Below are 13,575 nucleotides of genomic sequence, written 5' to 3'. Positions count from 1 at the left end.
AAGTGAAAGTCTCTACTGCTCTTTCGTTTGTTTTATTGGTTTTTCAGTGCATACAGATGCTTTCCACACACCTTTTATTTTTTCTTAATCCTCCCATTAACTTCCTGTTGAGCTCTTCCTTCCCAGGGTCATTCCCTCACCCCCAGCCCACTGCTATCTTTACCCTCTGGACACTGTGTCACCTCTGCTTGAACTTCCCTCCTCTGTTTTCTCATTTCTGTGCTCTTCCCCTTAATCTGTCAGTAGTATCACATTGCCTGAAGGAGAATTAAGATCTCTGTCCCAGCAATTTAGAAGGAGAAACAGGCAAGGTTCAGCATTTTTTGTTTTGCTTTGGAAATTGGCTCTTGAGTATAAGAAGGGAAGGCCTAAGGGAAGCAGAAATTGATGCCAAGATAATATCTTGGAAAAAGACTAGAGGGACAGCAAGACTACCACCCTTTCCCTTACCTTAGGGACCAGATGAGGGTTGCTTTTGGGAGACAGAGGAGAAGGGAAGCAGAATTCAGCTTGGGTAGCAGGATTGGGGAGGGAGGAAAAGACAAGCACAGGAAGGTGGGTCAGCTTTCACAGACATCTGGGCAATGGCTGGGGGAGCCCCGGGTTAGCAGAGCTAGTATAGGCACTACCGTTGCCCTGCCAGTGAGCAACCACTATTGAGTCAACTGTCCCACTGGCTATATGTGTCCACCTCTTCTGCAGACCTCTGCCCAGCCTCATCTGACCTCCCTGGGTAGAACCCTGACCTTTGTCTGTCTATGGCCCAGTACACTCCCTGTGAGCCCAATTTGAAATGGAAAGGGAGTCTTTGCCACTCAAGAAATTGTGGTGTCATAATCGAAGGATTATGTTCTTGGGGGTATTATGTCGATAGATATAGTGGAGGCTCTTAATGTCCCACGCAGACCCTCCTTACTATTAGTGCATCCATCCTCTAACTGTGAGGGGTATTGGCTGCTAACAGCTCACAGCACCCCCAAGTACTGCTCTTGGCCAAATGGGAGCTGCTTAACCCAGGGGTTGCACGCTCCAGCCGGTTTCGGTAGCCTGTAGCCAATGACTGGCACAGGGGTACTATAGGGCCATCTCCTTGCCACAAAGAAGGTCCGACGGTGGTGCCCTTCACTCTCCAGAGCTCCCTGGGGATCATGCTAGACTCCTGCTGAGACCACATTCTTGCTTAGTGCTTTCCCCTGCCTTGTCCTGCCTTTCTCACCCTTTTTTATTTTTTCCCCAGAGAGCACTTTCATATGCATTCAAATCCCTACTCAGGATCGCTTCTAGGGAATCTCACCAAAGAGAATGGCTTATGGCAAGTGTTGAATAGGTGGGTAATTTAATGGCAATGGAGCCCTCACACTGGGCTGTCGAGGCAGGAAGAGGCCTTGCTGGGGCTCTTCCTCCTGCTCCGGCAGACCCCGCTCCGCATGTGCACACATGCAGGAACACACGCCTCCCTGTAAACCCTCTCCCCAACCTCCTACCCCTGAGCCACTCCCCAGAGGAAGTGGGTTTGAAGGAATTCTGTCAATTTTAAGGTTTGATTATGGGCTTTTGGTTTCCAGGTGAGACCAAAAGAAGAAATGTCTCCACCTCACGCAATAAAAAGCAGAGAGATGCCCGGTGGTTCCTTGGTACCTGCCCTTGGCCTGGGCTGATCCCCAGAAAGCCCCATGCTCTGGAACCCACAGCAGGGTCACCATTGACAGGCTTGCCAGGTTTGGGTCTGCTCAGCAGCCGCTCCACCACATTCCACCCTGCAGCCACAATTTGTCTTGGCAAGGCGGCCCTCTGGGCCCAGCTCCAACAAGGGCCTGAGCAGCAGCCCAGACAAACCAGCTTTCACCACAGAAGCCAAAGTTTGTTGGGCTTGACTTGGTGCCAGCCCGAAAGTGGTCAGACCCTCCCCCACCCACCTGAAGGTTGACTCAGGCTCTGGGTGAGCAGGGGACTATGTGGAAGGGAGCCAGGCTCCTACGTGGGTGGAACTCCAAGAAAGGCGACAGGGGCACAGGGACTCAGGCTGGAGGGCTTCTCCTGCTGGCACTCCATCCTGAGGCAGGCCATCAGGAACTGGACTCATGGGATGGCTGCCTCGCTCTGGAGTGGCCCTTAGCCACAGTGCCAGAGAGACATCTTTTTACAACCCCGCCATGGGAGGCATCCCCACTTGCCCTCTCCCAGCAGCTCAGCAGCTTCTCCCAGCTCAGCCTGGGAACCCTGGCAGCCTACCCTGAGGGGCCCACTGCACAGCCAAGGGTGCGTCAGAGGTACCTTTGATTCTCAGGCTGGCAGGCAATAGGGAAGAAAAAGCTTTGGAGAACCAAAATGCCAGGACACTGTCCCTAAGGAGCAGCAGACCTGCTACTCGATGGTGTTTTTCTTTCCCCTTTAAAACACTTGGCTCTTTCTCTCTCAAGGAATAAAATGGCCAAAAGGAAATGTGCAAAAAATGGTCTTGTTTCTGTTACTGCCCTACTGGAAAGCCTCTTCTACATCTTTAGAGCCATGAAGTCTCTTCCATTCTGTCTCCAATGGGGAGTCTGTATACTCAGAACTCTCCTACCCGTTCTCCTTGGCAGTTTCTGCAGCTCTAAACCCAGAAGCTGCCATCTTCTTGGGGGCTGCCACTCTGTGCTCCCTACCAAGGCTAAGGCAAGGCAGAGAAGTTTGGACACTTTCCCTTTTGGGAAGTGAGTGGAAGCCGGGTGGACAGACAACCCATGAGTGCTCTTCTGGAACTCCACTAGGGGGACCCAGAGCTATGAGTCCAGCTGGGAAGAGACAGGTGAATTGAGATAGAATGACTTAGAGATTAACTTGTGTTCTTCTTGTGCGTTCGTTACTCTCTCCCACTCCAAGATGGTAGCAGAAGGTGTCACAGCAGGGTAAAGTACTGAGGTGGTATCCAGAAGAGACCCATACATATATGGACACTTGATTTATGATAAAGGTACTACTGCAGTGCAGTGAGGAAAACATGGTCATTTCAATAAATGGCGCTTAACCAAATGGCTATCCATACCAAAAAAAAAAAAAAAAATTAAACTTGATTCCTAGTTTATACTATACACAAAAAATCAAAACATCTTCTTGATTTTGGTATAGGCCAAGATTTCTTAAAAGGATAAACAGAGCACTAACCATAAAGAAAAGATTGATAACTTAGACTATGTTCAATGAAGAAGTTTTAGTCATCAAAAATCCCATAATGAGAGTGAAGAGAAGGGTAGTGTAAAAGAAGTAATAGGAGGATCTGAGTTCACAGGAGTGGTCAGTGTCTCACACCCATGAGGACTCTCGGTAGGGGGGCCTTCCTTTCAACACCAGAATTCAAGCCGGTGGCGTCAAGGTGGCAGGCTCATTCCCTTCCATTATCCAGTGGATGTTGTTACTGTCACTCAGGTGGTAGTAGAGGGAAGGTCCAGGGTATAAATGCAAAGGTGTGGGTTCAGTGGGGGATGGGGGCCACTCTAAGCTCAGGAGCTAGGAGCTTTAGAGAATCACTACCTACGAAGAGCCTGTCTCTTCTAGGGGAGAAAGATACTGTGATCTGTGAACTTTTTACTCTTTGGAGAAGTTATCCTAGGGAAGAGAAAAGAGATTTTGGGGTCCATTTGAAGCACCTCAAGCATGTTAGATGATTGCCTCGTTCTAAAATTGACTAAGTGGTGGAGAACTTGACCTTGGAGGTTACTCTAGTAAAAGGTTTTTAGTCTGTCTTCAAGGGCATGAAGTTTTATTTGAGCCTTCACATTTAGATCCACTTCACATTTAGATCCGTGATCCACTTGGTGCATGATATGAAGTAGAGGTCAAGTTTAACTTTTTCATATGAATATCCAATTGACCCAATACCATTTATTGAAAAGATCATCCTTTCCCCACCGCATAGCAGTTTCTACTTTTTCAGAGAGTTGTTGTTGTTGTTGTTTTTTAAAGAAGCTAAGGGCTCCACCAATTTGGACAGGGGTAGGAAGGATGTTTTGCTGAATTGTTAGCAGTAGGGCTGGTCTAAGCCACTGCCTGGCCTCCCTTGAATCATTGAGGCCAGTCTACAGTACGTCTCATCAAATATAGCTTCAGAGGCTACCTGAACGAATGCAGAACACAGTAGCTTGTTTCTATTGGGAAATATGTGGAAGAAAGCAAATTTCCAGATGTTCTGTCTCTGAAGGACGAGTGGCCAAGTGTATGACCCCCAGCCTATTGCCGCCCCCACTGGCCCAGTGGAAAAAAGACCCAGGGATTGGTTGATGCTGAGAAGGGACCCTCTGTCGCCTGGCATCTTGATACCTCAACTAGAAACAGCCTGGGCAGAGTTTCTGTCACCTGGTCTCAGGAGAAGTGAGACCTGCTGATAAAGGAAAGTTCACACCCACTCTAAACTTATCAAGTACAAAAAATAAACTTTTTTCCCCAAAACAGGTTGATTGCCAGAGACCACCTCCAAGGTTGTGCCTCACTCATATCTCATCTTTATCTCTTCAGTGTATACCTGACTCTATCTGCCAGTATCTGCATTTCTTTGTCTGAGAATCTTCTCTAGCTCCTGGGACCTATTCCACCACCCATGGGTTAACTGCAAGTGTCAGGAAGATAGTGCTTCCCTCCCACTCCATCCAGAAGCCATTAACCACTCACTGATGGAAGGTGGTGTATAAATACTCCAGCTCCCTCCCCCCTCAGGTGAAAAAGCTCTGACGTATGTTCTACGCCATCTCCCTGAATTCTCCAGCAGGAAACTTGTTTCAAATTCTGCTTCTAGGGGAACCCAAAATGAGATGTGGGAAAGAACATTGTATTAGCCTGGGTCGCCGTAATAAAACTCGATAGGCTGGGTGGCTGAAACAACAGAAATTTATTCTCATTGTTCTGGAAGCTAGAAATACCAGATCAAGGTGCCAGCTGGTTTGGTTCCCGGTGAGGACTCTTCCTGGCTTGTAGAAAGCCACCTTCTCACTGTGTCCTCACATGGTGGAGAAAGCTTGAGAGCGCTGGAATCTCTTCTTACAAGGACACAAGTTTTATCAAATTAGAGCCTCACTCTTGTGACCTCAATCACCTCCTTAAAGGTCCTATCTCCAAATACAGTTACATGGGAGGAAGTGTTTGGGCTTTAATGTATGAATTTTGGGAAGACACAATTCAGTCCATAGCAAATATCATAATTGATTAGCTTGGCCTACTGTGGACCAGGGAGTGGGCAGTGTTGACTCAAATGATGGCTTGAGCACAGTTGAGAGATCTTTGAGGACAGATAGCACATCTTGTTCATATCAGTCATGGCACCTGGTCCATCTCACGAACCAGAATATAACTACTGCCCAGTTACCACTGGAGTCCAGTATAGAGTTCTATAAGTGCTTAGCCTGGGAGAGCCCTGGGCAGTGGGAACTGCTCAGAGCTTAAACACAGCAGGGCGTGGGCAGGTAGGCAACACAGGCTGGAAGTGGGAACCGAGATGAAGTTCAGGTAAGCACTGAGAATCAGTCAGGATGACCAAAAGGCTACCCCTTTCATGTGTCCCAGGTACTTGCCAAGAACACAATAGAAGGAAATGGTGGGACCAGCCATTCTGTCTTAGCAAGTGTATTTGTCCAGAGGCCTGCAGGGCATGGGCACACAAGTTGGGGAAGGACAGGGTTTCCAGAGGCCAGAGCTAAAAGGTATTGCCAGGAGAGAAGAAAGCCTGAGGCCTGGGGCTGGACACTGGGCTCCCAGTGTCAGCCAGATTCCAGGGTCAGCCAGCTAGACCTTTCAGTCTAGAGGACATGTCTTAGGATGACAGGGATTCATCCAAGGAGGGGAGTAAATGAGACTAGGAATCTTGTAGCTTTACTTCCTCCCAAACTCTGAGACCAGAGAGCTGGAAGGTACCTAGTCCTGGAGAGGCAGGTGAGGGGTTGGGCCTTGCCCAGATAGCAACCTTGGGAGCCAAAAGCTACCCTGCCTAGCTCAGGTGAAGCCCTGCAGGTCAGGAAGGATCTTACTTCTGAACCCGTATACATTTGAGTAGTATTTAGTTTGTTCTATTCTGGTTCCCAGGAACCCCCATCTTGGGGAGAGAAAATCCCTACCTTGGTCCCGGATAGATAGCTGAGGGATGGAGTCCTCAGTGGTCAGACTGAGGGGCCCCAGGAGAGCTGCAGAACAGCTGAGAAAAGCAGACCCACGCCAGGGAAGCAGGCAAGGGAGCCTGGGTGGCCACCTGCATCTGTGTTTATTATTGTTTTTCCAACCTCAGCAGAGTAGAGTGTGAGGCCAGGGGCAGCTGGGCCCATTCCATGGTTTTATGGGACCAGCCAGTTATGCGTGTGGGGGGTCAGAATCCATGAGACATCCATTAGGGGGAAGACCCATAATTCACAGGGCCTGGCACCCCCTCTTCTGCACTCACCATGCCCGAAGCCCCCACTGGGATTCATGATGTGGCAAGCATGAGTGTGCAGTCCATAATGGGAGTGGGGCAGCCACCGGGTCACGTGGCTGTCAGAAGCTCCATGGGAGCCTGGGAAGGCATCCTGAGGCTGCTGGGCACTCCTCTTGCCCTGGAGAGAAGTTGGGATGCTGAGCCGGTGAGATGGGTCAGACGCAGACAGGACCTTCCCAGGCCACTTCTCCCTGAGCTGTCCTTTTTCCCATAGTCCTCTACCCATGCACCTGTCACCTGATGCCCTTGGTCTGCAAAAAGTCCATCTCTTCTAGAGGAACCAACCCAGCAGGTGAGGTCCAGCATCCCAGCACCTCCCCAGAATGCTCTCTTGCCAAGAGCATTAGCACAGTGCTGGGGCTTCTGACCAGCCCCAAGAAAGGGAGGTGAGAGAAGCTTGTAGGGCTGGGGTGGGAGGCCTCGAGTATGGGAGTAAGTTCTCTCCCCATTCAGGCCCATGGGTTGAGGTCTGCCTGCAGCCCTGGCCCTGCATCTGTCTGTGCTGCCATCCAGGACGTGGGTGTGAATCCTGGAGGGATCTCCAGTCCAGGCTCAGTGGGGGCCAGATGTGTAGACCTGGTAGGGAGATGGAGAGAAGGTCCTGGAGGAAGGCTGGCTGCAAGGGGACAGAAAGCCACTTCTCTACACTTGCTCAGTTTGGGTCACTGCATGGGCTATTGGTCCTGACAGCTGTCTAGATGGGCCCTGAAGAGGGACCCCAGCTCCCCACCCCTGTTAATGCCTTTTGAAGAGAGAGCCTATCCAGAACCAAGGGGGTAGGTAAGACCAGTCAGAGACCTACCGTAATTAGGAGTACGCCAGGCCCTGAAGCCCCCGGGCTGGAGAGTGGAACTTCTCAGAATCTTCAAAAGGCTGGTCTGCGGTAACCAAGGGAGGAGCCATAAGCCACATGTAGCCTGAAGACCTTATCTGCCTGTCCTCTTTGGGCTGGTCCAGTATGCAGGGTATGTAACACTTTCTGAATGCAGAATTATTTATCAACAGCCTTGAAGGTAGTGGGCTACACTTAGCCCTGGCCTGGAACCAGCACTGCAGAGAGGTGAGGCATGTCCCTCAGGCCTCTAAAGAGGTTGGCGTCACAAGCCTTTGCTATCCTAGTTTCCTCAATCAAGAGAGATGTCTCTGGGCTCCTCTTCCCAGCCTTGCCTCCTTCAGAGGGCCAGTCTCAAGGTGAGGAGGCAGAAGGGCAAGTACCAGGACAGAAAGGAAAAAGGCCAGCCTCGAGAAGCACTGATACCCAACGTGGCATGTCTTCTTCCCATATCTCCATGTAATTAATTACTTCCATCACCCCTTGCCCCTGCCTAGCCCCTCCCTTGGTTCTCTTTGTTGGTAGGAGAGGTAGGTGATCCTCTGTCCTCCCCACCCCTCACATTTTAAGCTCTAGACACACATGGATTAAGAAAAACAAGGCAAAAAAATGACTGTGTGCCCTTTCAATCATCTAATGGGCCCACCCTAAATAAGAATCATATTCCTCTAGGGGATATGACTTTTTTTTTAACTTGCTATACACTATTGGTTAGGGGCTAGGCTTTGTTAAGTTAGATGTTGACTTGGAGATTGATAAATGGCAAATGATGACTTTTTCACAAGTGGAATGTAGATGGGTGACATGGTCTCAATTCTCTAACTGTAAAATGGGGGAGAGGAAGTTGGGCTAAACCTTGTCCAAGGTCAGTCCCTTTGCGTCCAGCAAGTGACCCAGTCTCTCACAGTGCTGTGTGCTACCCTCCAGTGGACACACAGGTCAAAAGCATGCACTCCACGTGGGGTTCCTCTGGCTCTGAGTACTGGGTCTCTGCTCTGGGCTCACCTGGCTGGGGGTGGGGCTTGGGGGTGGTTTTTGATCTTCTCCAACTGCATCTCTTTGGACCTCTGCAGAGCTCCTTGCTTTGAACCTTCCTAGAACTGGTCAACTGCCACAAGGCTCTGGTAAGATGTGGATGGAGTGGCCCCTTCAAACAGAGCTGCTCTACCAGACCACAGCAGGACAGCATGGACCACTCACCTGGAAGCCCCTCTCCGTGGGCTCTGGGGCAGGCCTGGGGTGGGGAGCTGGGTGGGCGCAGCACGGGGGCGAAGGCGCTCCTCTGTTTGACAGCGGAGATCATGTTGACAGGCGAGAAGGAGAAGACGCTGGTGGTGGGGGCAGCGGCCGGGAGGGACATGGAGGAGGCAGCGGCCAACGGGGGGCTAGAGGGCATGACTCCGGGGCGGGGCAGGAAGGGGTAGGTGTAGCAGGGAAGGCAATGGGAGACACAACAGGGAGACAGCACCAGAGTGAGCAGCTCAGTTAGGGCTCTGGCACGGGCAGTGGGCCCTGTGCGGGCTGCTGACCTAAGCACCAGACTCAGACCTCACTGGGGGCTGTGTGGGTCCTGAGGAGACCAGTACAAGGGAAGGGATGGAAGCAGGCTAGGAGCTTCTGGGGTCCTGGGCCAACACTCGCCTTTTGGGGGGTTCTGGAGACCCTTTCTCAGGACTGGAAGTGACAGAGTCAGACTAGGTAAAAACAAAAGCAAAACCAGAACATCCAACAAAATCAAATACTGGGGACTGATCCCACAGATGAGGGATGAGCAAGAGATGGAGCAGATCAGGATTCTTGCTGAAAACCACTGGGAGTCTGAGATGCCGAGAAATGTTTATGGGCCCTGGGGTACCAAGGTCAGTGTCAAAGAATGGGGTTCATAGTAGAGCTGGGAAAGGAGTCAGAGATGAAGTTTGCAGGTGTATGTAGGCTCCTGTTACAAGGCCTGTCTGTCCAGGATCACAGCTCACACAACAAGCACTTTAACTTTCTCCAAAAGTACGCTTCCCTTACCAATTACCCCTAACCCCTGGGGAATCTGTTCTCTTCCAGCTTAATGCAGGTCTTTGTCATCTCCAGCCCAGGTGCTGTATCATCCTCTTCTAGTTGGTCAATTTTAAAGAAAGGCGTAGGGACCCACATCCTCAAATCTTCCTGTTCTCCAATCCCTGGCTACCCAGGACCGTGGCTTGCTCTTCTACACAGAGGCTTTGCTTGCCCCTCCTTCCTGCAGCCTTCTCTCCTGAGGGCTTCTGCCCAGGGCATCTCTGGATCCCTCCTTCACCATACGTCCTCATGAGTCCAATTCCCTGCTTCTCCTAAAGACCAATCAGGCCGTGATGTCAGTGTTGTCCAAATAGCTGGCTATGGGTGGGGTAGGGGCTTCCTGGAAGAAACTAATAGCCTGAGAAGGTTGCCTTTGGCATCAAAGACTCCTTCCCCATGCCCCCCCCCACACCCATTGATACGATGCTGTCCCTGTGCCAAGTATCCTCAGCCCCATGGATGGCCATCTCCCTTAAGATAATGCTCACTGCTAGCTAAGGAGGCCATGAGCTCCATGGAGGGCTTGAGACAAATGTGTTCTTTCTCAAGGCCAAGGGCTCACAACCACATTTTGTAGCTTGGGTAGGACTGGGAGTTGTGGGTCAACCCAGGGCTGCTAGTGGCCGAAGTACAAGACCAAGAGGAGATCCAAACAGTCCCAGACCCTCTGGCTAGGACAGTTCCAGATGTCACTCCAGGCACGTCCTGGCACACTTAATGAAAACGACAGCACCTGCCACTGTACTATGAAGTACTCTGCACATAGGAGTGGATGGGATCCTGGGTAAGCACTGGTCAAGACACTATTACAAGATGGGACTGGCCCTCGGGCAACTCCAGGGTGTCCCCAGCTGACGCTAGAAGAGGGGCATAAGCAGTTCCAGTACTCTCCATCCTCTGGCTGAATGGGGAGACCCCAGGTGGCATGGCTTCTGCCCACTGGGGCAGTATGTTCCTCTACTGCTGATGGCACTGTGTGTGTAGTGAGAAAGGGGGTTGGTAGTCCAGATTCCATCAGCTTCAAATCTGAGAGCCACCCAGGGAGAGGTTGTAAGAGCACTGTCCACTGTCCTAGAACTGAACAGAAGTGGGAGCAGTGGTGCTTGGCCTGAGCAAATGGCCAGAAGAGATAGAAGCCTTGGGAGGGACACCAGAGGGTCAAGGCCTGTGGATGCTGGCACATGGGGTTTCGGGTCCCAGGAGTTAAGCTTGGGCAGGGAGGAAAGAGCCAGACTCAAACCCACTGCCAGAAAGAGCAGTACCCAGGATGTAGGACACTGGCAAGGAAGGCTAGGTAGGTGGCCAGATGTTTCGGTCCTCAGTAATAGCAAACATAAGACAGGGGACAGGGGAGGGAAACACAGGAAAAGCCACAACCAGCTTCTCCTTGAGCAGCCTCCCCGCTCCTCTGGCTAAGCAGTGTCTCCCAAGACTTGAAGTACAATCTTTTTTACAATTGATAGGGAGGTGCCTTGCCCACAGTAGGTGCTTTATAAATATCTGCTGAAAAGCTAAGCTACAAGGAGCTGAAAACAAGCTGCTCTGGAACCTCGTGTTGGAAAGAGGAACTTGAGGGCAGTGCAAAATAGTAAAAGCATAAATGCCCTGTTGCCTGTTCACACAGCTTCGAGCCGCCAGACCCCAAGAAGCCAGACTATGTGCCCTGTGGCACAATTAGATCTGAGAACAGCCCTAGGCAGGGGGTGATAAAGATCCCATTTTACAGTGAGGAAACTGACATTCAAAGAAGTAACTTGCTGACTGCCAGACAGAGGATTTGGACACGCAAAATCTGAATCCAGCTGTCTGACCACAAAGAATTCTCTCACTCTGCCCAACGCTATCACAGGGAACCACGTCTTCCCTGCTCGGACCCCTGCCTGGACCCCTGCCTCTCAGACCAATGCTCCTGCGGAGTATGGAGCCAGGTGGAAGTCCGCTTTTCTTGAGCCCGGAGTTCCCTCAGGCTTCCGGCAGGGGGCGCTAGCCTCCTCCCGAAGTCCCGGCATAAGACAGAAGTGGCGGTCTGTCGGGTTTCAGCGAGACGCTCCCTAGTAAAAGCCAGTTTAAGGAGAAGGGAAGGGCTAGAAGTGATGTGTACCACTGGAATCAGCAAAGAGAGCTAAAAGTGCAAGAATTGCCCCGGCCTCACGGCCCAGGATGAGAAACCAAGGTGTGGGGTCGAGGGGCAGGAGCCCAACCAGAGAGAGGTCTCACGAACAGGGCTGGCCTGGCTTCCAAAGGCAAGGCCAGGGCTGATCCTCATGGAACAGGTACCGGAGGTTCCTTCCCCACCAAGCACTGGAAGAGGGCAAGGCGATGCCCCATTTTTGCTCCCCAGGGCCCCGGTTCCACCTTCTGCGGGCAGGGAACACTCACTGGCGAAGGGTGAGGTGGCTGTGGAGCCATTGAGGAAGCTAGGAGACCCCGGCACGCCGAGGCTAGCCACGCCCGGCGCCCCGTAGCCGCCGAGGCCAGCTCCGAGGCCGCTGCCGTAGCTGCTCTGCTGTGAGCCGGGGCTGGGCGCGAACCCGCGAGGGGAAGTGCTGCTGCAGCTGCGCGCGTAGCCTGCGAGAGAGTGGCGGTCAGAAACGTAGTGCCGCAGGGAAGGGACAATAATCTCAACGCCAGGGCTGCAGGGCGCACCTGGCTCCGGGCCCGGCGTGGCATCCCCGACGGCGATGGCTAGTGGGCTGCTGAAGGCATTGATGCCCACGACCGCGGGGTGCGGGTGGCTGGGAGCAAGGGGTCCGAGCGGCGCGGGCGCGCGGGGGGCGCTGTACAGAGCCTCGGCCACGTCTGCCGCGCGCTTCAAGAGGAGCTCCTGCGAAGACACGAGCAGGGCATGGCCGCGGCGGCCGCAGGCGCCAAGCTGCGGACAGCCCCGGGCTTGGCCGCGCTAGGAGGTGACTGGGGGCGCCATACCTGGTTACTGCTGGGCACTCCGTACAGGGCTTCCGCCAAATCGGCCGCCCGCTTCAACAGCACTTCCTGGGGGCAGGGGAGGAGACAGCGGGGCCAAGGGGCAGCCCCTGGGGGCGACAGAGGGGCCAGGAGCCCACTCCTCCCACCTCGGCCACAGGACACCCTGATCCTCGCCCCGTTGCACCCCTCTGAGTACCTTAGGCAGCCTCTCCGGATCTCCGGGGTGTCTGGGAATGACTTTCTGTAGCCTCTGGAATCCGTAGTCAATGGTGGGCTCATTCAGGGCTGGGGAGAGGGGCGGCGTTGGAGGACGCCCTTTCCCAGCGCGTGCGCGCAGGGCCAAGCCTGCCAGCAACCAGTCTTGGAACCTCGCTGCAGACCCCTCCACCAAGCCCAGCCCAAACCTCTCGGAAAACTCCGGGCACACGGGTGAGCGAGGTTCGAAGTTTCCTCAGTTCCTTTCTTATTAGAAAAAAAGGAAACTTTGTATACATATTACCTTCCATATTCCTGGGGGCAGGACTGGTGGAAGTCCTCTGTCTGCATTGGTCTTATCAGGTGTAAATTATTTGTTATAAAAAAGACCCCCCCCCACACACACAACAATCTCCATTTATCACAGCTCAGGTAGACTCTGAGCAGCACCTGAAAGTTTGAACTCTGCATGCGCCCCAGGGAAGGGACGGGCCACTCTCAAAACTCTCAGGAGGACCCAGGACAAAGCAGCCTCCTGACCAGGCTCCTGGTGCCCTCTTATCTTCCTTCTAACCCCAACCTTACTTCCAACTCGCCGGCGTCACTTACCTACTTTCACCTCCAACTCCAGATTTAGAGAATTTCCTTTAGTTCACCCCAGAGCATAAAGCCCTCATTCCTGGATCTTTGCATCTGCATTCTTTCTCTCGGACCCTTTCATTCACCGTCTCTATCTCCCTAATGCCCCCTCCCATTCACGGTTACTTTACACTCTCTCCCGGAGGTAGTCCCTGGCAGCCAACGCCTCCACCGTGTATCTCCACCCAAGCACAGTGTTCCCTGCTCAGCAGCCCCAGTTAGACTGGAAGTCCCTGACAGTAAGTAGGATCACTATCGAGTGGACAGAGATTCCCAAAGGGCTGGGTGAATATCTGTTGGGTGGGGTAGGGGAGATGCAGAGAAGTGGGGGTCTTAGGCTTGGGCAGACAGGAGGGTAGAGGTGAAAAAGATCTTGGTCAAGTGACCAAATAAAGCTGGGATGGAGGATTCTATATCGCACCTTCAAGGAGTGGCTTTCTTTCCACTCTTGTTAACTTCTCGCCCTGGCTTCTGCAGGGGGTGGGTGGGTGGGTGGTGGTGG

General features: G+C 52.5%; 1 protein-coding gene across 9 annotated transcripts in view; it reads right to left on the bottom strand.

Annotated features, from left to right (window-relative positions):
- Nucleotides 1–4,842: 4,842 nt before the first annotated feature.
- EBF4 (EBF family member 4) overlaps nucleotides 4,843–13,575 on the bottom strand; it is a 48,694-nt gene continuing 39,961 nt past the window's right edge. For 5 of the 9 annotated variants that reach the window (XM_036229574.1, XM_016144985.2, XM_016144821.2 and 2 more), the window contains 7 exons: nucleotides 12,436–12,524; nucleotides 12,240–12,305; nucleotides 11,961–12,138; nucleotides 11,694–11,882; nucleotides 8,466–8,663; nucleotides 7,236–7,311; nucleotides 4,843–7,009 (listed from right to left, as the gene is read on the bottom strand). In XM_036229574.1, coding sequence (XP_036085467.1) covers nucleotides 7,241–7,311; nucleotides 8,466–8,663; nucleotides 11,694–11,882; nucleotides 11,961–12,138; nucleotides 12,240–12,305; nucleotides 12,436–12,524 — 791 coding nt within the window. In that variant the 3' untranslated portion in view covers nucleotides 4,843–7,009; nucleotides 7,236–7,240. The remainder of the gene's footprint in view (nucleotides 7,010–7,235; nucleotides 7,312–8,465; nucleotides 8,664–11,693; nucleotides 11,883–11,960; nucleotides 12,139–12,239; nucleotides 12,306–12,435; nucleotides 12,525–13,575) is intronic. The other 4 variants (XR_004953635.1, XR_001596973.2, XM_016144893.2 and 1 more) reach the window with 4 other exon arrangements.

The sequence above is a fragment of the Rousettus aegyptiacus genome, unplaced genomic scaffold, assembly GCF_014176215.1.
Source record: "Rousettus aegyptiacus isolate mRouAeg1 unplaced genomic scaffold, mRouAeg1.p scaffold_m13_p_12, whole genome shotgun sequence".
In the NCBI taxonomy this organism is placed as follows: domain Eukaryota; kingdom Metazoa; phylum Chordata; class Mammalia; order Chiroptera; family Pteropodidae; genus Rousettus; species Rousettus aegyptiacus.
This window is presented reverse-complemented; position numbering and strand designations above follow the sequence as displayed.